The sequence below is a fragment of the Melozone crissalis genome, unplaced genomic scaffold, assembly GCF_028551555.1.
Source record: "Melozone crissalis strain CALT ecotype California unplaced genomic scaffold, PUWL_Pcris_2 ptg000029l_1, whole genome shotgun sequence".
Taxonomy (NCBI): Eukaryota; Metazoa; Chordata; class Aves; order Passeriformes; family Passerellidae; genus Melozone; species Melozone crissalis.
This window is the reverse complement of record NW_026535807.1, coordinates 14104346-14128168: the sequence shown is the minus strand read 5'-3', so window position 1 is coordinate 14128168 and position 23823 is coordinate 14104346. Positions and strand designations below refer to the sequence as shown.

The 23823-nt window shown below is 64.5% G+C and overlaps 5 protein-coding genes across 5 annotated transcripts; 1 reads left to right on the top strand and 4 right to left on the bottom strand.

Moving 5' to 3' along the window:
• Nucleotides 1-95: 95 nt before the first annotated feature.
• Nucleotides 96-1932, bottom strand: LSMEM2 (leucine rich single-pass membrane protein 2). Its single transcript, XM_054281142.1, has 4 exons — nucleotides 1911-1932; nucleotides 603-743; nucleotides 314-523; nucleotides 96-232 (listed from the first exon to the last, which is right to left on the bottom strand). Exons 1-4 carry the CDS (start codon nucleotides 1930-1932, stop codon nucleotides 96-98), a joined length of 510 nt encoding a protein of 169 aa, XP_054137117.1.
• A 436-nt stretch (nucleotides 1933-2368) lies between these two features.
• On the bottom strand, nucleotides 2369-4028 carry HYAL3 (hyaluronidase 3). Its single transcript, XM_054281139.1, has 3 exons — nucleotides 3129-4028; nucleotides 2932-3021; nucleotides 2369-2803 (listed from the first exon to the last, which is right to left on the bottom strand). Exons 1-3 carry the CDS (start codon nucleotides 4023-4025, stop codon nucleotides 2450-2452), a joined length of 1341 nt encoding a protein of 446 aa, XP_054137114.1. The 5' UTR covers nucleotides 4026-4028; the 3' UTR covers nucleotides 2369-2449.
• A 1196-nt stretch (nucleotides 4029-5224) lies between these two features.
• NAA80 (N-alpha-acetyltransferase 80, NatH catalytic subunit) lies at nucleotides 5225-7768 on the bottom strand. The gene is made up of 2 exons (XM_054281141.1): nucleotides 7728-7768; nucleotides 5225-5957 (listed from the first exon to the last, which is right to left on the bottom strand). Exon 2 carries the CDS (start codon nucleotides 5947-5949, stop codon nucleotides 5236-5238), a length of 714 nt encoding a protein of 237 aa, XP_054137116.1. The 5' UTR covers nucleotides 5950-5957; nucleotides 7728-7768; the 3' UTR covers nucleotides 5225-5235.
• A 991-nt stretch (nucleotides 7769-8759) lies between these two features.
• On the top strand, nucleotides 8760-12348 carry RRP9 (ribosomal RNA processing 9, U3 small nucleolar RNA binding protein). Its single transcript, XM_054281207.1, has 15 exons — nucleotides 8760-8834; nucleotides 8971-9053; nucleotides 9440-9552; nucleotides 9632-9705; nucleotides 9800-9841; nucleotides 10008-10134; nucleotides 10329-10453; nucleotides 10678-10770; nucleotides 10869-10969; nucleotides 11080-11214; nucleotides 11345-11407; nucleotides 11484-11629; nucleotides 11715-11794; nucleotides 11937-12010; nucleotides 12106-12348. The coding sequence occupies exons 1-15, from the start codon at nucleotides 8760-8762 to the stop codon at nucleotides 12209-12211; spliced, it is 1437 nt and encodes a 478-aa protein (XP_054137182.1). The 3' UTR covers nucleotides 12212-12348.
• A 93-nt stretch (nucleotides 12349-12441) lies between these two features.
• Nucleotides 12442-22878, bottom strand: GRM2 (glutamate metabotropic receptor 2). Its single transcript, XM_054281137.1, has 6 exons — nucleotides 22788-22878; nucleotides 19346-19966; nucleotides 16765-17602; nucleotides 15037-16100; nucleotides 13999-14173; nucleotides 12442-13530 (listed from the first exon to the last, which is right to left on the bottom strand). Exons 2-6 carry the CDS (start codon nucleotides 19802-19804, stop codon nucleotides 13457-13459), a joined length of 2610 nt encoding a protein of 869 aa, XP_054137112.1. The 5' UTR covers nucleotides 19805-19966; nucleotides 22788-22878; the 3' UTR covers nucleotides 12442-13456.
• Nucleotides 22879-23823: the final 945 nt, after the last annotated feature.

Genomic DNA, 23823 nt, shown 5'->3' with positions numbered 1-23823 from the left:
CCAGGTCTCAGCGGGTAAGGCTGCCGCTCCCCCCTCCTGCCCTTCGGTGCCCCTTCCCGTGGCGGCTCAGAGCCCGTGGTGGGGCCAGGGGCAGCTCAGCGGTGCCCGCCCGGCTGGGCACTGGCGTTGAGGCGAGCCCAGAGCTGCCTGCTGGCTGCCCGCAGCTGGTGCACGGCGTCCTCCTGGCTCTGCAGCCACTGGGCCAGCGCCCGCACCGACTGGCTCTGCAGGACTGCGGGGACAGGACGGGAGCGAGCTGAGCAGGGTTTGGTCCCCCACATGCCCCATCTCCCACCCTGCCAGTGCCACGTACCACTCAGGTAGATGGCCAGCGTGGCCAGGACCAGGCTGGACAGTGCCAGGAGCGCCAGCAGGGCCAGCAGCAGGGGGTGGCCGGGGCCGAGGCAGGGGCAGGGGCTGGCGGGGGGCACGGGGCGCAGGGTGGGCAGGAGCGGCGGGGGCACGGGGGACACGGGCCGAGCCGGGGGCCGGTGCAGGCTGCTGGAGGGAGCCGGGCCGTTGCCTGCAGCAGGGGAGAGAAGGGGTCAGAGCCTGGCCACGGGCACAGCTGGGCCTTGCACAGCCCCCCTGCCCCCTCTCACCCTCTGTGCCCTTGTGCCCGCCCGAGGCCCAGTACAGGTCGCTGATGGACTCCACGGGGCGCAGGCTGATGGCTCCAGACTCGCTGCTGTCGGGGTCCCCAGGCTCTGCTGGTGCAGCACCCTCAGCCTTTCCCATGGTGTCTGCTGGAACAGAGGCAAAGGGTCAGCCTGTGCCCTGCCCTGGGCACCCCTGTGGGACCAGAGCCCTGCTGGGGGGATCTCAGCCACGGCAGCCCGGTGCTGCACAGGGCAGGCAGCCAAGGCTGGTGTTCCTTGGCTCAGCCCTGCAGCCACCGTGGGCAAGCCCTGGCTGTGCCCCCCCTGCCCCACCGCTGTCATCGCAGCAGTTAGCGGGTGCCTGGTGGCCACGATCCCGGAGCCTTGTTAGTGGGGCTGGAATCTGGCCCTGGCTTGGGGGCAGGAATGTGCCACCCCCCAGCCAGGATAGCCCAGCCACTGTGGGACTGGCTGGGGCTCCAAGGCTCCAAGGGCCAGCTGGAAGCTGGTGGGCAGGTGCAGGGCAGTGCCAGTCTGCCATGTGGCCTGGCTTGCCCCACAGGTACTGTGCTGCTTGGGGTGCACAGATGGAGATGTGGGGTGTATGCTGTGCCAGGGGGCCCTGGTGCCCATTGCCGTAGTGAGCATGTCACACGGGACTGAGAGGGCTTTTTGGAAGTAGGCATTGCTCCAGCACTGTTTTGGGAAGCAACCATGCCTGCATTGGGGTAGAGGGAAAAGATTATTTTCTAGGTGTTTGTGTATTTTTGAGCAGTGGGCAGGGCCCACGCACTGTGCCCTTGGCAGAGCATGGCAGGCTGGCAGCGTGCCCACCCCCAATCCCTCCCGGGGTCAGTGGCGTGTCGCAGGGCAGCGTGGCGCCGTGCTGCTGCTGTCCAGACTGTGTGTCACCCACAGGCTGGCAGGCATCAGGGTTGGGGGGCCTCAGCCGGTACCCAGGGCCCCCTCAGACCCTCCCCACAGCCCTACCCTTGGCCAGGGACTGCTGCACACATACCCACATCACCCCTGACCCCACTTGCCCCAGGTATGGGGGCACAGCTGGTCACACAGGTTTGCTGCAGGGGGCTGTGCGTGCCAGCTGCCTGTACCCTCCCCAAACCCTGCTGCCCTACCCCTGCAGCCGTCCAGGACCCCCTTCTTCCCCGGGCAGGCATCTCTGCCCACAGCCCGCATGGCAGAGGGCACCATCTGTCCACTGCTCCCATCCCAACCCCACAGCCTTGCATTGCCCGGTATCCCCGGGGGTGCCAGAGCCCCCGCCAGCCCCAAGCCCACTCCCCAGAGTACCTTCTGCAGCCTCCCTGGGCATGGCTGCCTGTGCTGGGCAGCGTGAGCGGGCAGTGAGGTGGTGCAGGGCCCCCAGGAGCTGGGCACTGGGCTCCCGGTGCGCCAACTGCGCCGCTTAAAATAGGACAGTGAGAAACACGGTTGGGGGGCGATAAAAATAGCTGTGGGGAGGGGGGCCTGGTGGCGTGGACAGGGCTGCGGGCAGCATAGTGCCAGTGGCAAAGGGACAGCAGGTTGTGGCAGTGCCCCATGCCCCCTTTCCCAGGGTAAAGCGGCTGCCAGCTTTACGGGATCAGGGCAGAGCCCATGCAGGAAAACTGATGCACTGCTGGACCCATCCAGAGCCAAACTGGGGTCTGTGCTGCCTCTCAGCAGCAATGGCAACTGTGCCCAGCGTGGGGACACCACAGAGTCCCCCAGCTTTGCCCACAAAGACCATGCCAGCTGTGCCAGGAGAATTTATTTAGATTAATGAGACCATTGGAAGTGCCAGCAGCAGCACTGCTGGGGTAGGGGACCGTGGCGGTCCCTGGCCTTTGTCACCAGCCCCACATGCCCTGTGGCAGGCAGGTGTCAGAGGATGTGAGATCCTTGTGCCCATAGAGGCTGTGAGCGTGGGCGGGCACCTGGCAGGAGGTGGCAGGGCTGAGCCATACCCGCTGGGCACAGCCCTCCCCTGCCCAGCCACGGTAGCAGTGGCAGCGGAAAGCAGCCCACGGGCTGGCACCGGGGCCGAGGTGCAGGAGGGTGCCCAGCTCGTGGGGCTGCCGGCGCACACAGCGCCCGTGCCCGTGGCACTGCCCGTAGCTGCACTCTCGGGCTGCTGCCGTCACGTTGGCCACGTAGGGACCCAGGGTGGACACGAGGTAGTGGCGCAGGTTGGCACAGCTTTCCTGGGGAGGAAGCACCAGTGAGAACCCGCCCCAGCGACAGACACCTGGCCAGCCCTCCCTGGTGGGCACGGGGGATGTGGCCACCCCGTACATCCCACAGCCTCTGGTGCTGCAGGGGCCATACTCACAGCCGAGTGGGAGTAGGACAGGTCTCCCCAGAGCACGAGTCCAGCCGCTCCCAGCGCCGCGCTCTCCCCGATGGTGTGCACCAGGTCAGCCTGCCAGGAACACAGACGTGACCCGTCTGGGGGACACAGCCTGTGTCCCTGCGCCAACCAGAACCCCGCGTGGCACCCGCAGCCAGCTCCGGCCCCACAGTGCTCACCAGCTGCAGGAAGCGCGCGGAGCGGCGGAAGGAGAGGCGGGAGTAGGGGATCACGGGCAGGAGGCCGTGGGCCCCGCGGGCGGCCACGCGCAGGGCCTCGCGCAGCCGGTGGTGCACGAAGCGGCGGCGCAGCGCGGGCGGCAGCGCCAGCGGCAGGTAGATGCTGGGGTACAGGGCAGAAGAGGCGGCCCAGAGCCAGCCCAGACGGTTGTTCCGCTGCACCTCGGCCGGCTGGCACCGCCCGGTGTAGTTTGCCTCCTTGGCCCAGTTGCTGTTGAGGCAGTCGGGAAAGCGGTAGAAACCCCAGAGCCCCCCGGGGCGCAGGGCTCGGCCCACCAGAAGCGTCTCCTCCATCAGAGCCTGTGCCGCCTGCTCGAACTCCAGCTGGGCCAGCCGGAGCTGCTGCCGTGCCGGCAGGAAGCCGTGCTGCTCCCGCACCCACTGCTCCGAGGCTGTCCGGTAAATCCTTTTGGCTCCCCAGTTCTGGGCCCACAGGGGCCTCCACTCCTCCCAGTCCACCACGGCCAGGCCATGGAAAGCCGGTCGCAGAAGGAGGTGGATGTCCTCAGCCACCCTGTTGATGTGGGCGTCGAGGGAAACACGCTGGGGGAGGCCCCCGTTATGGGGCACACCGTGCTGTGACAGGTAGGGGTACAGCCCAAACTTGTTCTTGTAGAAGATGGTGATGTTCTGGCCGGCAAAGTGGCCACCCTGGTTCTCCACGATGCCGTAGTCGCCGAGGGGCAGCCCTATGCCAAAGCGGCGCTGGCAGCGCTCGGTGGGGACGTTCCACACCACGGCAAAGGGCTGCCCGCCTGCCAGGGGCTCGGGTGCCGGGCTCTCCTCGCTGGCTGTGCCCAGTGCCAGGCAGGCCCACAGTGCCAGCACCAGCACCATCCCGCCTCACCAGCTGCTTGCGGGGCCGGCACCCTGCGAGGAAAGGAGAGCCGTGGGGATGAGGCTGTGGGATGCAGTGGGCATTCCAGCAATGCAGGCACTGCCCCCTGGCACATGGTGGACTAGGACTGGCCACAGGGGCTGGGCTGTCCTGCAAGCACATGCTGCCCACCCCAAAACCTGACAGGACTGGGTACACTTGGGGCTTTGAGATCCCTTCTGCCTCAACACTGCCAGTGTTACCCCTGCCTGCTGCTCTCTGGTACTGTGATCCTCCTTGCACCACCACAGCCATGGCACAGCTCTGGAGTGGCACTGCAAGCCACTGACCCTGGTGCCTCAATTTCCCTGCTGGCTCCCAGTCCTGCCTGTAGTGGAGGCACCAAGATTCTCTGGTCCCCATTTCAGCACAGTGCTGAGCCAGGCTGGCTGACCTGCTGAAGGACTGAGTCCCCGCAAGAGGCATGGTGGGGCCAAAGGGACAGCTCTGTCCCTCACAGCCCAGGCAGGGCCAGAGGGGTCTGGTGCCCCTGCCCAGCACTGGCCAGCTGCCCAGAATGAGGGGATTAGGCGGGGAATGGGCCCAGGGCCGCGTGACACAGCAAGGACAGCGCTAATCCCTCGCTGCCAGGCCGGACACTCTGACCTTCCCGCTCCCATGCCTGTCCCTCACTGACACCCGCTGCCTTAGGGGGGGTTGGCCACCTGCCCCCCTCGCTGTGCAGTGCAGGGGACCTGATTCTGCAGCCCCACCACCATGCCCAGTTCCCATAGTGCCCCCCCAGCCATCCTGTGCCTCAGTTTCCCCAGACCGCTCAGTGAGGACAGCTCTGGCCATGCTGGAGGCCACCGCTTCCATCAGCCCCAGCTGCCCCATAGCAAATCCTGAGTGGAGGACACAACTGGTGGGACTGGGCAGTGCTCCTGGGGACTAGCGCCAACCCCACAGCCTGGGGTGGGCCTGGCTCCCCACCATGCTGGTGGTCCCAGAGCCCCAGCCAGGCGAGCTGGGGGCCAGGCGGGAGCAGAGGCAGCGTGCCCGGGTAGGGCAGGGCACAGGAACTCTGCCCATTCCCTGCCCCAGCAATGGGGCCAGGGTGAACCACGGAGGCTGGTGGAGCTGGTGCCAGCCCTGAAGAATGGCAGCAGTCAGGCAGGGCTGCAGCGGGCAGCTCCCACCCGCACTGCTTTAATCACTGCTCGGGGCCCCTCAGATGTCCTTCTTCATCCAGAAGATGGGGAGCCCTTTGGCATCGCGGTGCGGGGTCTGCAGGACGCTCTGCTGCTCGCCGCCCTCAGCCAGGACACCCCTCGCCCAGATCACAGTGGGTGGGGGAGGCGGTGGGGGCACAGCGAGGGGCGGCGGGGGCACAGCGGGTACCCACGGCCTGGTGCTGGCGGCAGCGGCAGCCCCAGAAGGGGCGGAGAAGAGCCGCAGCACCTCAGAGGATATCGCCGGGCTGAGAAAGGCCACGCTCTGCACCGGCTCGCCCAGGACATAGCCCAGGTGCGCATAGAAATGCTGCTTGTCGTGGGTGGTGAGGCGCAGACAGCGAAAGCCCCGGGCCCGGGCCCACTGCTCAGCGGCCTCCATCAGCCGGCGCCCGTAGCCCCGGCCCCGCAGCGCCCGCGCCACCACCACGCTCTCCACGAAGAGGTCATGGGGACGGCTGAGCACGCGGGACAGTCGCACGTGGCCCACGAGCTCGCAGGGCCCCTGCCGGGTGGCAGGGCTGTCGCTGGCGCCGCGGCTCCGCAGCAGCAGCAGGCAGGCGGGAAAGGCGTCCGAGGAGCGCTGCAGCGAGTGCAGCCGTGACGCACGGCTCTTCCCCCACTCCTCGCCCAGCAGCTCCGCACAGGCTTCCAGCAGCTCCGGCCTCTGGTGCAAGGGGACCAAGCTGAGCTCCTCTGACACAGAACCCATTCTTCTCACTGACAGGAAACCAAGCAAGTCACAGCTTAGAGGCAGTAAGGCACAGACCGTGCGTGTGTGTGTTCCCCCCAGCCCGCCACTGGCCCCAGCACAGGTACAGTGCCCCAGCAGCACAGCCAGATGAGTTCATGGAGGTTTGGCAGGTCCAAGAACAAACAAGAGACTCATGGCAGGGAAGTGGCACATGGTGCCAGCCCCAGGAAATCATGCCATGAGACCTACAGAAAGGTCTAGCACTGCCCAATCAGCTGCGCGGCAGGAGGCACAGTGCTTCCTCCCCAGCCCCTGCCACCAGCTCCTGCCACCTTGGCATCCATCAGACCAGCTAGCTCATCACACATGTCCTCAGTCAGGGTTCTGAAGAGCCCAAATAGCCTCTGTGGGGTCAGAGGCTATCCTACAGCATGCTGCAGGGTCCCCTCTCTCAGCCTGGCAGTTCCCCTTGCAAACAAGCCACAGGCAGAAGGCAGGAGCAACCACCACGCCAGTTGATTAACCAGGATTGAGCAAACTGCCCCACTTCCCCTCTGGGGGTTGGGGAGGGACTCAGTCTGCCCTCCCACACCCTAGGTGCTCCTAGGAGGCATGGTGGGGTCACCCCCCCTAGTTCCAAGACTCCTGACCCACAGCCCAGCCTGCACTGTCCCGTTCAGAGGCCAGACCCCACCAGCACTCCTGAGGAGGTGATGGTTTCCTTCTGCCTGCCCAGCAAAGCCACGCCATGACCTCAACAGCATCTGCCTGCTACCCACCTGCCCACATCACCCTGCCTTCACCCACCCACCCTGTCTGCACCCACCCTGCTCACGTTCACCCTGCTCAGTCACTGCTCACACCCACCCTGCTCACGCTCACCCTGCTCACACTCACCCTGCCCGCTGCTGCTGGCTCCTTTGCCCCGGGTGCCAGCGCAGCAGGAAGCAGCCCAGGCTCATGACCAACCACAGCGCCTCGATCTGCTTCCCCGGTGTGAATGACACGTCTGTCCAGGGCCCCACAGAGCACCCCCCACTTCCCACTCTGCACCCCCACACGGGGCACTCAGCCTGCCTGCACCCCGATTGCTCCAAACCACACTGCACTCACACACAGACACAGCAGCTGATCGCTGCTCCCACCTCATGGCTGCACCTCCTGAACACGGGTCCCCACCCCACCACTGACCCTCACCAAGAAACACTGACCCAACAGTCACCTCATTACTGACCTGTCGTTTGACCTGCCATTGACCCCATTGCTGACCCCACCACTGACCTCGCACCAACCCGTCATTGACCCTATCAGTGACCGCAGCATTGACCCATCACTGACCCATCACTGACCCCATCATTGACCCTCCACCAACCCATCATTGACCCTATCAGTGACCGCATCACTGACCCATCACTGACCCCTTCACTGAACCATCACTGACCCCCATCCCTGACCCTCCACCAACCTGTCATTGACCCTGTTAGTGACCGCAGAATTGACCCATCACTGACCCCATCACTGACCCCCACGCTCACCCATCACTGTCGCATCAGTGACCCCCCCCACCAACCCGTCATTGACCCCAGCATTGACCCAGCACTGACCCATCTATGACTCCACCACTCACCCACCACGGACCCACCACTGACCCCACCATTGACCCCTCACCACCCGTCATTGACCCTACCAGTGACCCCAGCACTGACCCATCACTGGCCCATCCCTGGGGCACGGCCGAGCCCCTGTCCCTGCCCGTCTCCCCGCTCTGTCCCTGCCCAGCCCGGTCCCGCCCGTACCGCTCTCCGGCCCCGCCGCCGCCGTCACTTCCTGGGCCCGGCCCGGCCCGGCCGCGCCCTCTGGCGGCCGGAGGGCTCACGGTCCGTGCCCCCTTCCGCACTGCCCTTGGCGTGGGTTCCTGCAGCCTCAGAGCCTGAGCAGCAGCTCCACAGCAGCCTGGGGCCACCAAGACCAAAATTCCATAGCCTGGACAGGCTTTCAGCCAGAGACGGTGGCTCCTCTTGTCATGCCCTGGGATGCTGAGCCTGAGGGTAGCATCATTCCCCACTGGTGCATCCATTTCACAGGCTGGGACAGGCTCTCCCTAGGCCTGTTGCCCTGCAGAGACCAGTGCAGGACATTCCCACTGTCCTTCCCTGACTCCCACTGTGCCAAAGAAAAAAGATATTGTTTGCACATAATAAAATTTCTGCACAAAAGCGGTTTTTAGCTCTTCAGAGCACTAGCCCTCCCAGACAGACCGACGCTACCCCAGCATGGCCAAGGACGGGTCCCTGGCACTCCACAAAGGGCATGGGGAGGGAGCAGAGGCCATGCTCGGCAGTAGAGGCTGGTTAAGGGTCCCTGAGGGGCAGGACGAGCTGACCATCGTTTCGGAAGCACGAACCCACTGCCACTGTCACCACGGGGGCTGCCAGCTGCGGGACGGGGTCCGAAGGACCATGGGGGCAGAGGAGGCAGTCTGGGGACCCGGGGGCTCTGACAGCCGCTCCGGGCTGCGGGTCCCCGGTACGAGTGGCCGGTCCGGCCGCAGGGACCCCCGGCACCGGCACCGGCACCGGAGGGGCAGGGGGGCGTGGTCAAACAATAGGGCGTGCCTACAGACAGAGGGCGGAGCTAACACGTGACGTCACGCTGGAGTGACCGCGCGGCCGTCGGACCGGGGCGGGGCAGGGCGCGCTTCCGGGACCGGGAGGCGGTGCCGCGGGACCAATGGGAGGCGGGATCCTGCCGGACACAGCCAATAGGCGCTGTCGGGGGCGTGGCCTGAGCCCCGGTGGCGGCCGGGGGCGCCCACGTGCGGCGGCAGCATGGCGGCGGCGGCGGGCGGCAGGCGGGCCAAGGCCCCGCGCGGGGCGGCGGCGCGGCGGCGGTCACGGTCGGCGGTAAGGGCCGGGCCGGAGGGAGACAGCGAGGCCGGCGAGGAAGGGATGTCTCGCCCGGGTCCCCGCCGTGGGGCTTTCGCTGCGCCCGTCCCCATCCCCATTCCCGTCCCGTCGATCGCCCCATTTTGTTCCACAGGCACCGGGCGCCGATGGGAGACCGCGGGCGACGGCCGGTCGGCCCGCCGACGAGGAAGTGTCCAGCGATTCCGAGACAGAGAGGTAAGGGCTGCGCCTGGGCAGTGCCGCTACCGCAACGGGGTGCCGGTACCGGGGGATGCCTGTACCGGCGAGATGCCGGGGCAGCGGATGCCTGTACCGGAGAGATGCCGGGCCGGGGGATGCCTGTACCGGAGGGGGTGTCTGACCGGGGATGCCTGTACCGGAGGGGGTGTTGGACCGGGGGATGCCTGTACCGGAGGGCGTGTTGGACCGGGGGATGCCTGTACCGGAGGGGGTGTCTGACCGGGGATGCCTGTACCGGAGGGGGTGTTGGACCGGGGGATGCCTGTACCGGAGACATCCCGGACCAGGGGATGCCTGTACCGGAGGTGTGCCGGTACCTGTGGGGTGCCGGTACCGGTGCTCACGCACACGTGTCCCCGCAGCCCGTTGTTGGGGCGGCGGCGGCGAGAGGCCGCGGAGGAGGAGGTGGAGGAGACGCCGCAGGAGAAGAAGCTGCGCTTGGCCAAGCAGTACCTGGAGGAGCTCCGGCAGCTCGGTGAGTCCCGCCCGGTACCGGTGCCCCGCGGGGCGGCCCCGGGCGCTGAGCGCGAGCCTCACGCACTGTCCCGCCGCAGAGGAGGAGCGGGCGGAGGACGAGGAGGAGCTCGAGCCGGCGGATCTCATCGGCGACCGCCTGAAGGAGGACGTGGTGAGCGGGGAGGCGGGCGCGGCCTCTTGGTCCCCTTCCCGCGGGACCGGGACTGAGGCCGCCCCCTCTGCTGAACGTGCCCCTTCTTCCCCAGCTGGAGCAGAGAGGCCGGCTGCAGCGCCTGGTCGCCAAAGATGTGAGTGCCGGGGTGCCAGGCTGCCAGTGCCAGCCTCGGGGACACTAGGGCACGGCCAGCACCCCACAGCCTTTGTCCCTGGAGCAGCCAGGGCGCTGTGCTGGGGTGCTGCTGTGCGCGGGGAGGGGTCCTGGGCAGCCCAGCTCACATCCTGCTCTTCCTGCAGGTACAGCCCCCAGATCCAGCCAGGATCCGTGTGCTGCGTGGACACCAGCTGCCCGTTACCTGCCTCGTCATCTCTCCTGATGACAAATTCATTTTTTCTGCTTCCAAGGACGGCTCCCTCATCAAATGCAAGTTGTTCACCTGGGGCTGTGACTGGCTGTTGCCAAGCCCAACCCCTGCAGGGACCCAGGTGCCCTCTGAGGTGGCTTGGCCCTTGACTATTCTTAGATTGTGCATAATTCCAGGCTCTGTGGAAGGCTCATTGACACTTTTGGGAGTGGTGGGAGGCTCCCAGAGGGTGATTGTGACGATTTTCCCGCAGGGGAGGTGGACAGTGGGAAGAGGCTGTGCGTGGTGCCCGGGGGGAAGAAGGGCACGGAGGAGCGGCACATGGGGCACGCGTCCCAGGTCCTTTGCATGGCCATTTCATCGGACGGCAAGTACCTGGTACGGGCAGGGGGGGAGAGATGGCCCTGGGGAGTGTTCTTCCTGGGTTCTGGGGGCACAGCCTCATGCCCAGATGTGCCCTGCTGGGTTAAAGCAGCCCCTATCCCCTGCTGGGCCAAGAATGGGTTCCTGCGACAGCCGCAGCCCATGGAGTAGGGGTGGAGGCAGGGGTGGGCTGTGGGTCTCCAGGGTGCAGGTCTCAGGTGTCCCCTGCTGCCTGCCAGGCTACAGGGGACAGGAACAAGCTGATCATGATCTGGGATGCCGCCACCTGCAAGCGCCTGCACATCTTCACGGGGCACCGCGACGCCGTCTCGGTGAGCTGGGGGCACTGGGCACAGTGTCTGTGGGGCCAGGCAGCTCTGTCCTGCTCGGCATCCTCACTGCTGTGCCCTGTCTGTCCGTCTGTCCCCAGGGCCTGTCCTTCCGAAAGGGCACACACCAGCTGTACAGCGCTTCCCACGACCGCTGCGTCAAGGTCTGGGACGTGGCTGAGAACGCATACGTGGAGACCCTGTAAGACCTGGGGAAATCCCATGACCCTTCCAAGGGGTGCCCAGCAGCCCTGGGGAGTGAGGGGGCAGAGGGCCCTGCTTGCCACAGCTGTTTGTCATCTCCTTGTGCAGGTTTGGACACCAGGACGTCATCACAGGGCTGGACAGCCTGAGCCGGGAGTGCTGTGTGACCGCGGGGGGACGGGACGGCACCGTGCGGCTCTGGAAGATCCCTGAGGAGTCACAGCTCGTCTTCTCTGGGCACCAGTAGGTCTGGGGTGGCACAGGGGGCTGTGGGCAGGTGTGTCAGCTGGGGCAGTGCTGTGTGGGTGCTAGGAGCCCTGCAGGATCCCAAAGCACACCTGTAACTGCTGGTACTTGCCTCTTCTCTTCGCAGGGGCTCCATCGACTGTATCCAGCTCATCAACGAGGAGCACATGGTGTCTGGTGCAGATGATGGGTGAGCATGGGGCCAGGATGATGCCTGGGGTGGGCAGAGTGCCCCCTCAGCCCCCTCATCCCTCCCATCCCCGCAGGTCTGTAGCCCTGTGGGGGCTGACGAAGAAGAAGCCGCTGGCGCTGGCTCGGCAGGCGCACGGCGAGCAGGGCACCGAGGGCCTGCAGCAGCCCTGCTGGGTCTCAGCCGTGGCTGCCCTGCGCAACAGTGACCTCCTGGCCACAGGTGTGTGGGGTGGCAGCCTGGGGGACACCAGTCCTGCTCCCACCCCTGGGCTGGGGTGCATGACAGGCTCCTCTCTGTGCCCCAGGGTCCCACAGCGGCAGCGTGAAGCTCTGGAAGTGTGGGGAAGGATTTCGGAAGCTGGAGCAGCTCTTGGACATCCCCTTGGTATGGATGGATGGGCGGGCTGGGAATTCTGGAGCTGGGCTGGAGGGTCTCTGAGCAGGGGCTCCCCTTCTTGGGCAGCAGGAGAAGCCCATGGGAGCCCCTCACCCTGCCCTGTCCTTTTACCCTGCCCTGTCCCCTCCAGGTGGGTTTTGTGAACAGCCTCAAGTTCTCAGCAGCTGGTGACTTCCTGGTGGCTGGCATCGGGCAGGAGCACCGGTACTGTCCCCCCTCCCTGGTGCTGCCTGCAGGTGCAGCTTCCCCCTCCTTGGGGTCTTGTTGGATGGTGACTCCCCCATCTCTCTCACCCACAGGCTGGGACGGTGGTGGAGAATCAAAGAAGCCAAAAACAGTGTCTGCATCATCCCCCTGAAGCAGAAGACCACAGCCTCCAGCCCTGAATCCCCTGGCAGCTCCTAGCCCTCTGTCCCTGGAGCCACTGGAGCAGGTCATTCTGTCCCTGGAGCTGTGCCCCCATCCCTGGTGCAGCCACCACCGAGCTCAGCAGGATGTGAGTGGGGGGTTGTCCCATGGCCCCTGATTCTGCTGGCCCCCATGTCTTGATGTGGCTCTGCCCTCTGCGAGGGTCTGTTCCCTTCTCTCAGGTTTGGCTGTACCTGAGCTCTGGAACAATCCGTTTTGTAAAAAAAAAAACAACACCAAAACCACTTTATTTACATAAATTACAAAAAAAAAAAAATCATCACACTTTTGTTCACAGAAAAAGTCTACTGTTAAAAACTTGGTTGGGCTCAAATACCTGGGTCCTGTTACTTGCCCTGAGCCTCCAATGCCCCCTGGGCTCTGCAGGGGCTGGGGTCAGCAGGAATTTGTCTGCCCCCTCTCATGCCCTGTCTCCCAGTAAGGGATGAGAAGCGCCACACCCAGTGAGGGAAGCGATGGGGGAGGCTTAAGCCCAGCCCAGCCACGCTCTCTGGCTCTCCTGAGGCCAAAACCAGGAGGAGAACATGAAAATGCAAAGCACTGGGGAAAGGGTGATGTGATCCAAGGCTTGGCACAGGAGGTGATGGCAAAGGCATCCCTGGGAAGCTGGGGTGGGCTTTGGGGCACAGGCAGTGTGTGGCACCGCAGTGAGGGAGTGGGATGGGTGCAAGCCAAAAGCAGGAGGTGGAACGTGGCTGGAGAGGGAGTGGAGTGTGCCCGAGGCTGGGGACAAGGGACAGGGGCTGTGTCTGCACCAGGGCTCAGTGCAAGGGACAGGGACAGGGTATTTGTGCACAGCTCAGTGCGAGGTCCGTGCCATGTGCACCACGGCTCAGTGCGGGGCTGGGGGACATGGGGACATTCACCATGGCTCAGTGCAGGGCTGTGGGGGCACGTGGCTCAGTGCAGGTGACACAGAGGGACGTGCCATGGCTCAGGGCTGGGCACCTGGGGACGTGCGCCGTGGCTCAGCTCGGGGAGGGGGTGTTCACCATGGCTTAGTGCAGGGTGTGGAGGACAGGGTACATGTAAGGTGGCTCAGTGCGAGGGGAGGGTGACACGTACCATGACCCGACATGTGGGATGTGTAGCTCGTGCTGGGGCAGGGACTGAGCCTCCCGGCTGCACCTGGCACCTCAGCAGGCCGTGCTGCGGGCACTGCCCTCCCTGGGGAGCAGTGGGGGTGCTGGGTGGCAGCACCACAGCCTGGCCCCCCGTTCTTCACAAGGATGACGTCGTGGAATCCACCACCTCACGGCCATTGCACACCGTGGGCACGTACGGCGAGGCTGAGCCTGCACAGGAAGGAAACAGTCAGGGCTGGGTTGGGGTCTGGCAGCAGCACTGCCCAGCATCCCATGGCTGTGGTGCTCAAGGAGTTGGGGTGAAGGGTGCCCAGGATGGCAGTGTCCCCCCAGGTGCTCAGGGTTGTTATATTCCCTGGAGCTAAGGGGGAGAGTGCCTCGGGTAGTGACAGGCACATGGGGGCAGCTGAACCCCCTGTGTTGGGGTGGAGAGTGTCCCCCCAGAGCAATGAGGGCCCCCCAGGAGCAGAGTCCCTCTGGCAGCTGTGCTGTGCAGGGAGATGAGGGACAGAGGACAGGGAAGAGCCCCTGGGGACACATCCGCCATTTCCCCCCGTTTCCCGCTTTGCCCTACCCCACACCCCCTTTTCTTCAGGAGCCCATGCTGGGGTGCCCACGCCCCCCCCAGCAGGACAGGGGTGCTGTCCCCCGGCCCTGCCCCAGCCCCAGCGTGCTCACCGTGGGACTGGCTGGAGCTGGCGGCTGCCACGCTGAAGCGGGCGGTGCCCACGCGGTGGCTGGCCACGTTCTTCTGCGGCTGGAAGAGGATGATGTGCAGCTTGGGGGTGAAGAGGCAGCCGAGGACCACGGTGCCGCTGAGGCTCACCGAGATGCACATGGTGGTGGTCTGGACCTGGAGACAGGGGTGGGCATCAGGTGCTCCACCCATCAGCCCTCTGCCCCAAGCAGGGCAGGATGAAGCCCGTGCTGTGGCGCTGGCCAGCCCCACTGGGCACAGGCTGCACCCTGCAGGCACATTCCACCCCACACCACATCCCTCTGTCAGGGTGGTCCTGCAGGAGACTCCTGGGCAGAGTATGGACACTGCTCTGGTGGGGACAAACTGCCCCTGCAAAGTGGGTACACCCCAGCCCTGCCCACATGCTGCTCTGTGGCACTGCCCAGGGCCAGAGCCTGCACTCCCCCACCCTGGTGCCCACTCTCTCTGGGGGTGCAGGTCCTCTCTGGGAGCCCCTGACTAACTGCCCCACCAAGTCCTCAAGGCCCATCAAGGATGTGTTTGGTTGTCTGTGACAGGATGCACCCCATGCTACCCGGTTCCTGGCCCTGCTTCCAGCCCAGGGACCAGGCTCGCCCTGGGGCTGGCACTCATGCCCTGGGCTGTGGTGTCTGGGTGAGCCAGGGGCTGTCTCATGCTGTTGTGTCACCAGGCTGAAGGATGACTATCATTGCTCCATGATAGTCATGGCTATGGGGGATCTCTGGAGGTCTCAGGGCATTTCCCATCCTCATCCTAGCAAAGGAGGGAGGGGGGCAGGTCCTCTCTCCAGGACTCATTGCCCCATCAGCCACAGCCCTCCAGGACCCTCCACCTGATCCTGAATTACCCAGTGCAAAGGTGACCATCACCAGGTGTGTGGATGCAGACCGTTCCCCAGGCCCATGCATCTCCTAATCATGGACCCTGCGTGGCCCAGATCTCCAGGACCACTTAGATCAAGCCCTGTCAGAGCCCCTCAGTGCCCCAGCTCTTACACGGTAGTCGCTGGAGGTCACGTAGAAGATGGGCAGGAAGGCCAGCCAGATGATGCAGGTCGTGTACATGGTGAACCCAATGAACTTGGCCTCGTTGAAGTTTTCGGGACATTTCCGTGTCTTGAAGGCGTAGACCGTGCAGAGGACAATCAAGAGGACATTATAGGTGAGCGAAATGAGCATGTTGGAGTCACGGTTGTTGCACTTGAGGGTGACAATGTACCTCTTGTCAGGCTCAGTCTCCTTGCCCGTGCCAGGGGTCTCCACCAGCAGCCAGATGATGACGATGATCAGCTGGCAGGAGATGAGGGCCATGCAGATGACCACCTGTGACGTCGGGCTGATGAAGCGGGGGCGCTGGACGCCCTCCTTCACCCCGCTGAAGATCCTGGCGATGCGATTCGTCTTGGTCAGGAGGGCCGAGTAGCAGACGGCAAAGGAGGTGCCCAGCCCCAGGCGCCGCAGCGTGCACACGCCCGTGGAGGGCTTGGCGATGAAGATGAAGGTCATGCTGTAGCACATGAGCACCCCAGTCAGCAGAATGTAGCACAGCTCTCGTCCAGAGGCCTTCACGATGGGAGTGTCGTTGTTCTTCACGAAGACCCCGATAACGAAGAGGGTGGAGATAAAGCCCAGGCAGGAGATAGTGACAGGACCGATGGCCCAGACGTCTTTCCAGCGGATGTACTCCTGGGGCAGCTCGTAGCAGCCGTTCAGGGTCTCGTTGGGCCAGTAACCAAGGCCGCAGTCCATGCAGGTGAACTCGTCCAGCAGGTACTCGTAGGGCTGGCAGGGGATGCAGATCCAGCAGCAAATGTCTCCGGGCTGCATGCTCTTGATCTCGTTTTTCTTGCAGGGGTCGCTGCACTGGGACACGGGAACGGAGGTGTCAGCCCAGGGGATGAGGCTGGTGTCCAGCATGAGCCCCTCTGCCCAGTAGCCCACTTTCTGGTACCGGTACCGCCCGTCCGTGTGGTGGTAGTTGAAGATGTTGTAGCGCCCGATGCCGTCGCCGTAGCGGTCAAACCGAACGACGCTCTCGGTGTCTGCTGGCCTGAAAGGAGCTGCAGGGAGGAGAGGGGGAGACAGTCACTGCCTCAGGGCAGGAGAACACTCACTCCAGCCTCGAGGCAGGGCTCATCCAAAGGGTCACATCCCACCATGGCCACAGGAAAATGCCCAGCCTGCTTCCTGCCTTCATTCCCATCCTTGCTGCCTGTGCACATGTTAGGGGCAGGAAAGCAAAGGTGGAGAACCACCGACCTGCCTGAGAGCCTGTGAGCCCCAGCCAGCTCTGCAGGGGCAGAGGGCGGTTGTGCAGCCTCCATGGCTCTCAGTGACTCCTGGGAGCCAAGACATCCTCAGCCCAAATCACAGAGGACATGCTTCTAATGCACCCCAAACTACATGGGTCCCTGATCAAGGGTATCCCACCAGTCTAATCCCTGAAATGTAAATAAATCATGATGGTTGGAAGGACCCTGTTCTCGAGGGTCCCTGGGGGTGGGTGGGGCTGGTCCCACCCAGCTCTAGCAGGATGGAGCTGGTGGCCAGCTCTCCACATGATTCCACTGGGAACAGAAGGCCTGGATTGCCTGGACAGCCTTGGGTGTGGGCAGGCTGGAGGAACTGGAGGGTTTTGGGTCAAATTTGGGCCTCCTTTTTCCCTATCCTCCACCCATCCCTTTCCAGTTTGGCAGCCAAACCCCATCTCCACTTTGGACTCACCATCAAAATTAACATTGAGTATAAAGTCCTTGTAAAACCTCTTGCCATTGACAGGCTTCATGGCATCACAGAGCTTGGTGGATTTAGGGCACAGTGTCCGGTGCATGTTGTGCAGAGAGTGAGCCATGGCATAGACTGCATTGACCACAAACGTGATCTTGGACTCTGGCTCAAACTTGCCTGTCTTGAGGGAGTACCGACTACAGTCCTGCGTGTGGAAGCTGCACCTGAACTTCTGCTCCCAAAACTCCCGGAACCAGGGATTTCGGCTGTTATTGTAGGGGTGGAGGCTACGGAAGTAGGAAGCAAACTCCTTGATGGGGTAGGCTGCCAGTTCAATGGTGATGGCTCCCTCTGCCACCGCTTCACTCCCGGCCACCACGCTCTCCAGGGCTCCCCACCCATCACTGGCCACCCACATGAAGGACACGTTGGCTCTCTGGGCAGCCGCCAGCAGCTCCCGGGCATCTTCACTGCGGGTGAACAGCACGACCACTCTGGCATTGGGCTTCTGCAGCAGAGCCCGCACCACCCCATCATAGGTCTTCTTGTTCATGGAGCGCCCCACCTTCTCGGAGGTGGCGATGCAGATGTTGCGCATACGGGCCTCCTGCTCGAAGGCCTCGATCCCCGTCTCGCCGTAGTCGCCCTCGGAGGCCACAGTGGACACGTAGGTCCAGTTGAAGAAGCGGAGGATCTCTGCCATGGCCTTGGCTTGGTAGAAGTCTGGAGGGACGGTGCGGGCGAAGTAGTCATAGCGGGACTTGTCGCTGAGCTTGGCGCTGGTGGAGGCATAGCTGATCTGCGGGATCTGGAAGAGCCGCAGCAGGTTGGCCACCTGCGTGCAGGACGAGAGGTGAGTGTCTGAGGGGGTGGCCAGCAAGGGACATTCCTGTGGGGGGACCCCCGCCCTGTACCCAGTGCTGCGTGATGCTCCCAAACACAACCATTGGGCTGAGGAGCAGCCCATCCCATCCCAGAGCATCCTGATCTGCGGAGGGACTGGAGGAGAATGGATGGCACATTCACAGAGTGCCTGAGCCCTCAGACATGCTCATTTATCTTTATTTTTATATTTTTCTTAGTGTTTCAAGCACTACACATTGAAATTTGGGTTTGGGGAGGGGACAAAAGCAGAAAGTCTGCCATAGGTGGCCTGTGGGAGATTCTCAATGGCAAGGAGAAAGCCAGGATGCCTGGCAGCCCTACAGCACAGGGGAAAGCGTTCTAGGGGCTGGGAGCCAGGGCAGAGTCCCCCCACCAGGCTGGGGGATGCTGCAGAAGTGGGTCAGGGGAGCGGCGCCTGCGCATCCCACATCAGGAGCTCAGTGGGACTGGCACCTTCCAGCACTCAGCAGAATCCTCGTGTGCTTCAAAGGGGAAAAATCCCCACTAATGAGGCTGTTAAACCCAGGCTCTGGGGGCAGCAAGGGGACCTCGGGTGTGCCAGCGGGGCTGCCAAGCCTGCCCACATCTCACTGCTCCCCAGGCAGGAGACGCGGCTTAATTAACGTGGACAAGTGATCCTGACGACAAATTCCCCTAATGGCAAGAGTGTCCTCAAGTGCAGTGATGCTGCTGCCTGTCCTCACCATGCATGGGAGCTGCCAGCCTGCCATGCCCCTCCAGTGCCCCTTGAGCTCTCCAGCCAGCCCACATTCTGCCCCTGCTCACCCTGCCTGCCCGGTGCTGGGACATGGGGACATGCTGGGTTCCCAGCAAGGCAAGGGACAAGTGCCCAGGTGGGCTGGGATGCTGCCTCCATCACACAGTCCCAGCTTTTTCCACCCCATGCTGGGGGATGCAGGGATTCCAGGGACCAGGACACACAGTCTGGCACATGCTGGGGACTCATTAAATCTCAGCAAGCATGTGGCCCACCGGCCACCCCTGTGACTCAGCTGGTCCTGCTGAGTTCTGCACCCTCAGGGGATGCTCTTCTCCCTGCTGAAACCAGCCTCCAGGTCCACAGAGCTGTGGATTTGGGGACTGAGATGCACCCCAGGCAGGGTCACAGCCAGGCCTGAAGCTTGAGGTGCCTGCTCCTGTGGGATCACTGGGGACGCAGGGGCACTCATCCTCCTAGCACAGCCTGCCTTAGCCAGGCAGCCCTATGGCTGAGTCCCTCAGAGGTGCATGTCCCTTGCAGCACCTCATGGGCTGACCTTTGGGAGGGAAAGGGGGACAGCGCCCCCTCAAACTGGTCTGCCCTGCCTGGCACAGTCCAGACATGAGCTGGGCTGAGGAGCTGCACTTGCCACCTTGAACCCAGGAGAGGAATAAACACCTGTCCCCATGTGAGGCTTGGCTCCTACGGCTAATGGAGTGTTGGGGGATTTATGCAGCCCCCAGGGGTCCCTGGGCACATCCCCCACAATCACAGAGAGATGGCTCATTCAGGTGCCCATCTAGCATTCCCTCCCCACTGAAGAAAGGGGCAGAGCATCACTGTGAGGGATGAGTGAGCTTCCCTGTGCCACACTGGCAGTGGCATCACTGCACTGCTGCCAAGGTTTTACCCCTCTCCCCCAGTTCAAAGCCCCAGCCCCATGAGAGCCCCCGTTGCCCCTCAGGGAGGTACCTGGATGGACACGTCACTGTAGGAGCCGCCGATGACGCCGGTGATGGCAGTGGGAACGTCATCGTGGACAGCGTAGGAGCCATCGGGGCAGATATGCTCAGAACCATCCACCCTGGTCAGGGAGGCACGCACAAAGTCAAGGGACTGCTCTAGGGCATAGGTGTCCTTGGAGCAGGTGTCCAGGATGTGAGCACCCAGCTTCACCCCTGGCAGGATGCTCCCGTCCCTGTTGATCTCGTCCAGGGCGAAGAGCATGGCCTCCAGGCGCTGGATGCCCCGGTGCTCGTTTATCTTGCCGCAGTCTTCGCTCCCTACTCCTTTCTCATGCACGGGGAAGAGGCCCCCAATCACCAGGTCCCCATCCATGCTGATCTCCTTCTTGCCAGCCATGCCGTGCCCAGCAGCCAGACAGGTGGCCAGGTGCATCAGCCCCAGCCAGGCGGCCAGGGGCACCGCCATGGGGGGTGCTGGTGCTGGCTGGGGGACCCGCGCCACCCCGTGTCACCCGCTGCCACCCGTCAAGGCGAGGGCCGGCAGTCCCCAGGCATTGGGTGGTGGGGGGTGGCACGGCGTGGTGTCGGTGGGAGAGAGGTGGTGTCACCCCAGCAGAGCCCTCGGCACCTGGAAAAGCAAAGGGAAAAGCTGCTGGGTCTGTGGGATGCAAGGCATGACAGGGACAGGGACAGTCAGTGCTGCATGGGAGAGCCAGGCCATGAGCCTGCCTGTGCCCCCCACGTGGGGTGCCCTTAAGAAGAAATCCCCTGCTGAAAGGCAAGATAAAGAGCTGCAATAGCTCCCACAGTGATCCAGAACCCCCAGGATACACACAAGTGACACAGATCCCAGGGCACATGGAGGGGCACAGGGACAAGCCTCCCCACAGCACTCCCAGGGACACACTGGCATAGGGTGGGCACAGAGCTGGCCCCTCTGGCAGCCTCGGGCAGAACAGCCTGCAGGGGGACAGCTTGACAGCCCTAAAATATCGTGCAGGGGGAAAGAGCCAGGGATGTCACCTGGCACAGGCAGACCAGGCTGGGCACACAGAGCCAAGGCCGGCTCCAAGCTGAGCCCCCGACCCACGCAGCAGCATCGGGGGTGCTGACAGATCCCACCCTCCAGCTGAGAGCCCTGCCAAAAGCAGCCAGCCAGGAGCCCACAGTGCCCACAGCACCCAGTGCCCACGGTATTTTAATCTCCATCCCACAGCCATGGGGCTGCTGCTGCCCCCAGGGCTGTCCGTGGCACCGGGCTGGAGCAGGGACTCTCCACTGGCTTCACCCTCACACAGCAAGGCGCAGGTTCTGGCAGCCGTGGTGCTTCAGAGTCTGTTCTCTCACCACCGCCCCTTCCTTCCCTGTATACTAAATTCAGAGATTTCAGTAAAAGTAAGAGCCAGGTTTGCTGACTCCCTCTGCAGAAAGCACGGAGGCGCGGGGGAATCAAAGGCTTTTGCAGCAGGCAGGCCTTGTTTTGGCAGAGGATGCAGTCCCCTCCGAGATTGGTTGTCTTTTCCCAAATCACAGGAGAGATTTGTTTCCCATTTGAAGCCGACTGCTGAAATCCCTCGGGGCTGGCATTTCAGGGACCACGGGAGAAGGAGACCCCTTGGCGGTCCAGAAGCCTCAGGCTGCTCTGGAACGGGAAGCTGCCGATGCTGTGCCTGGACCACGGCCTCCTCCACAGCCCAGCAGTGCTTGTGGGGGCACTGAGGGTGCGAGGGGGATGCCAGGGAGTGCTGCCCCCCTGCAGTTCCCTGCAGCCGTACTGAGGCTGCTCTCCCTGAGCAGCAGGAGGGCACCCCCTGATGCCCCCGTGCTGCTCCCAGACAGGTGGTGGCTGTGCTGGGGAGCCCTCCAGCCAGCAGCCAGAGCTGGCAGTGATGCCCAGGGGGCTGCAGGCAGCAGTGTGGCACAGAGCCTAAAGGGGTGGGGTGGGGTGACACATGCAGACCTCCTCCTTTTCCTCTATGCCCATAAGTGACTGTTCTCAGGTGCTGTCTGCTGATGCTGGGTCCCCATCTGTCTCAGGGCATCTCCTACCTGACCCCGCAGTGTGAAGGACTTTGGAGGTGAGAGAAGGAAGAGTTCCTGCCTTACTTCAGGAATAAATGCTTCTAAGGGACCCGGGGGTTCCCTCAGGCAGGGGAGAGGCCACAGGCACATGGATTATTGATGGAGCTCATCAGTGGCAGGCTGAGCCTGGCACAGGGGTCTGGTGGTACTGGGAACCCAGAGCCCTGTGATCCAGATCGTTTGGGGCAGCTGACAGGACCCACCAGATGAAAGGCACCTTCAGGCCAAGCTCCTGTGAAGGGCAAAGCACCATCCCCCGGCAGCGAGCCACGGTGGGCAGCGAGCAGGGCTCCCGCCATTCCCGCAGCTGCTCCCCTCGGCTGGTTCAGTGCCGGGGGTTTGACAGCCCGCGGGAGCCGCTGGAGAACGCCCGGGGAATGGAAGCACCGGGCAGGGCCGAGCCAAGTCCAGCTCGACAGCCACGGAACGGCGGGAAGCTCCTGCCAGCCGCGGGCAGCCTCTCCTCGCACGGCGAGCGGGGTGGGTGAGAGGGGCCGCGACTCCTCCGTGCTCGGAGCGCTTCCCACCCGTGCCGGGAGCCCCGACCCCTCCGACACCGCATCCCAGGGGCCGTGCGACACCTGGGGCGTGTGCGAGAGCGGCAGCGCTGCGGGGGCGCAAGGACAGTGTCGCCTCCCGCCGAGGTCCCGGAGGTCCCACGGCCACCGAGCTCTGCCAGGAGCCCCCAGCTGTCCGCTGCTCGAGGGCTGCCAGTCCCGAGACCCCGCGGGGCAGAGCCGCTTCTCCTGGGCGCTCCCCCGGCCCCGCGGCCGCCCCGCATCCCGTCCCGAGCGCGCCCCGAGATCCGGCTGCCCCCTCACAGCCCCCTCAGAGCCCCGCCTCTCCCCGGCCCGGACAGCCGGACCGGGGATCGGGGGAACAGCAGGGACCGGGGTCTGTCCCCGCCGGGCCGGGCGGTGACCCCGAGTCCCTGCCCCTGTGCCGGCGGGCAGCCCCGGCCAGGAGCAGCGGGTCCTGCTGAGCACCACTGCGGGCTCGGGGCTGCCGGATCACCGGGGGACCAGAACCCCCCAAGCCGCTCTCCCGGAGCGCCGCGTCTTGCGCCGGGCAGGGGTGAGCGGCGGGAGCAGCCCCGGTGCCACCCCGACCGCCCGCATCCCCGGCCCCGCCTGTGCCGATGCCCGTGCCCGTGCTCTGCTCTCGTCCCGCAGCTTCGGGAGCCCCGGCACCGGGCACCGGGCTCCGAGCCCCGCCGTGGCGCGACCCCGACGGTAGCGGGGTGTCGCCGGTCTCCGTGCGGCTCCACCGCCGGCACCGGGGCTCTGGAGACGGAGACGCACCGCCGGCACACGGAGCGAACCGAGGTCACGGCGATGGGAGCGCCGGGGTGGGAGCGCAGCCCTTACCTGGGCCCGGCGAACTGTGCCGGGAGCCGGTGCCGGTGCCGCGGCTGTCTCGGAGCTGCGGCTGCCACCGCCTCCCGCCGCCGCCTCTGACACTCCGCCAGCCCCAGCAGAGCGGAGCCGCTCCGCCCCCCGCCCGGCCCGGCCCCGGCCCCCGCCCCCGCCCCGGCCCGGCCCGGTGGGCAGCGGCAGCCCCGGGGCCGCCCCGACTGCCCCCCGCTCGCTGGGGCACCGGCTGAGCCCGGCAGGGCACGGCCGGGGCTGGGGAAAAGCCGGGGGCATGGCCGGGTCCGGACAGAGCACGGGCAGGACATGGACAGAGAAGATAAAACACAAGCCAGACACAGCCAGGTCCAGCAAGGGATGGTCAGACTGGGCCAGAACACCGTCAGGATGCAGGCAGGACACGGCCAGAGCAGGCAGGACACGGGCAGAGCAGGCAGGAGCTGCTCTGCACACTGACAGACCTGTCAGGGCACAGCTCGGCACCTGCTCCCCTGGCCCCACAGCCCCCAGCTCATTCCCAGACAGTGAGAGGGGACCCAGCCCCAAACCAATCCCACAGCCACAAGCCGGTGCCCCAGGGTTTGTTCCCCCCTTGCCTGGCCTGCCCTCTGCTCCCCAAGTCCTTGTGAGGGTTTGAGGCAGCCGGCATTACCCCACTGCCCAGCTCTGCATTCCACACAGCCCCAGCACTCCCTGGCAGCCCAAGCACCCAGCTGGGAACGGCTCTGGACCACACAAAAAGAGGCACAGGCAGGGCAGGGCTGTGCCCCAGATCTCCACCAATTGCCCAAACTCCTCCTAGAGCCGTTCAGCTGCCCAGGATCCTGCGGTGCTGCATCCCCAGAGCTCCATCACTCAGAGACAAGAACGGGACAGGGGATGACACGGGGGACAAGGGTCCTTCTGGGCACTGCCCCGAGTAACCACCTCACCACTGTGTGCCTCAGTTTCCCCTCTGCCAGCCTCTGCACTCGCAGGCTCTGGGTTAAGGCCACTGCAGTGAGTCAGACACTGCTGGACTCCCTTCCCCCTG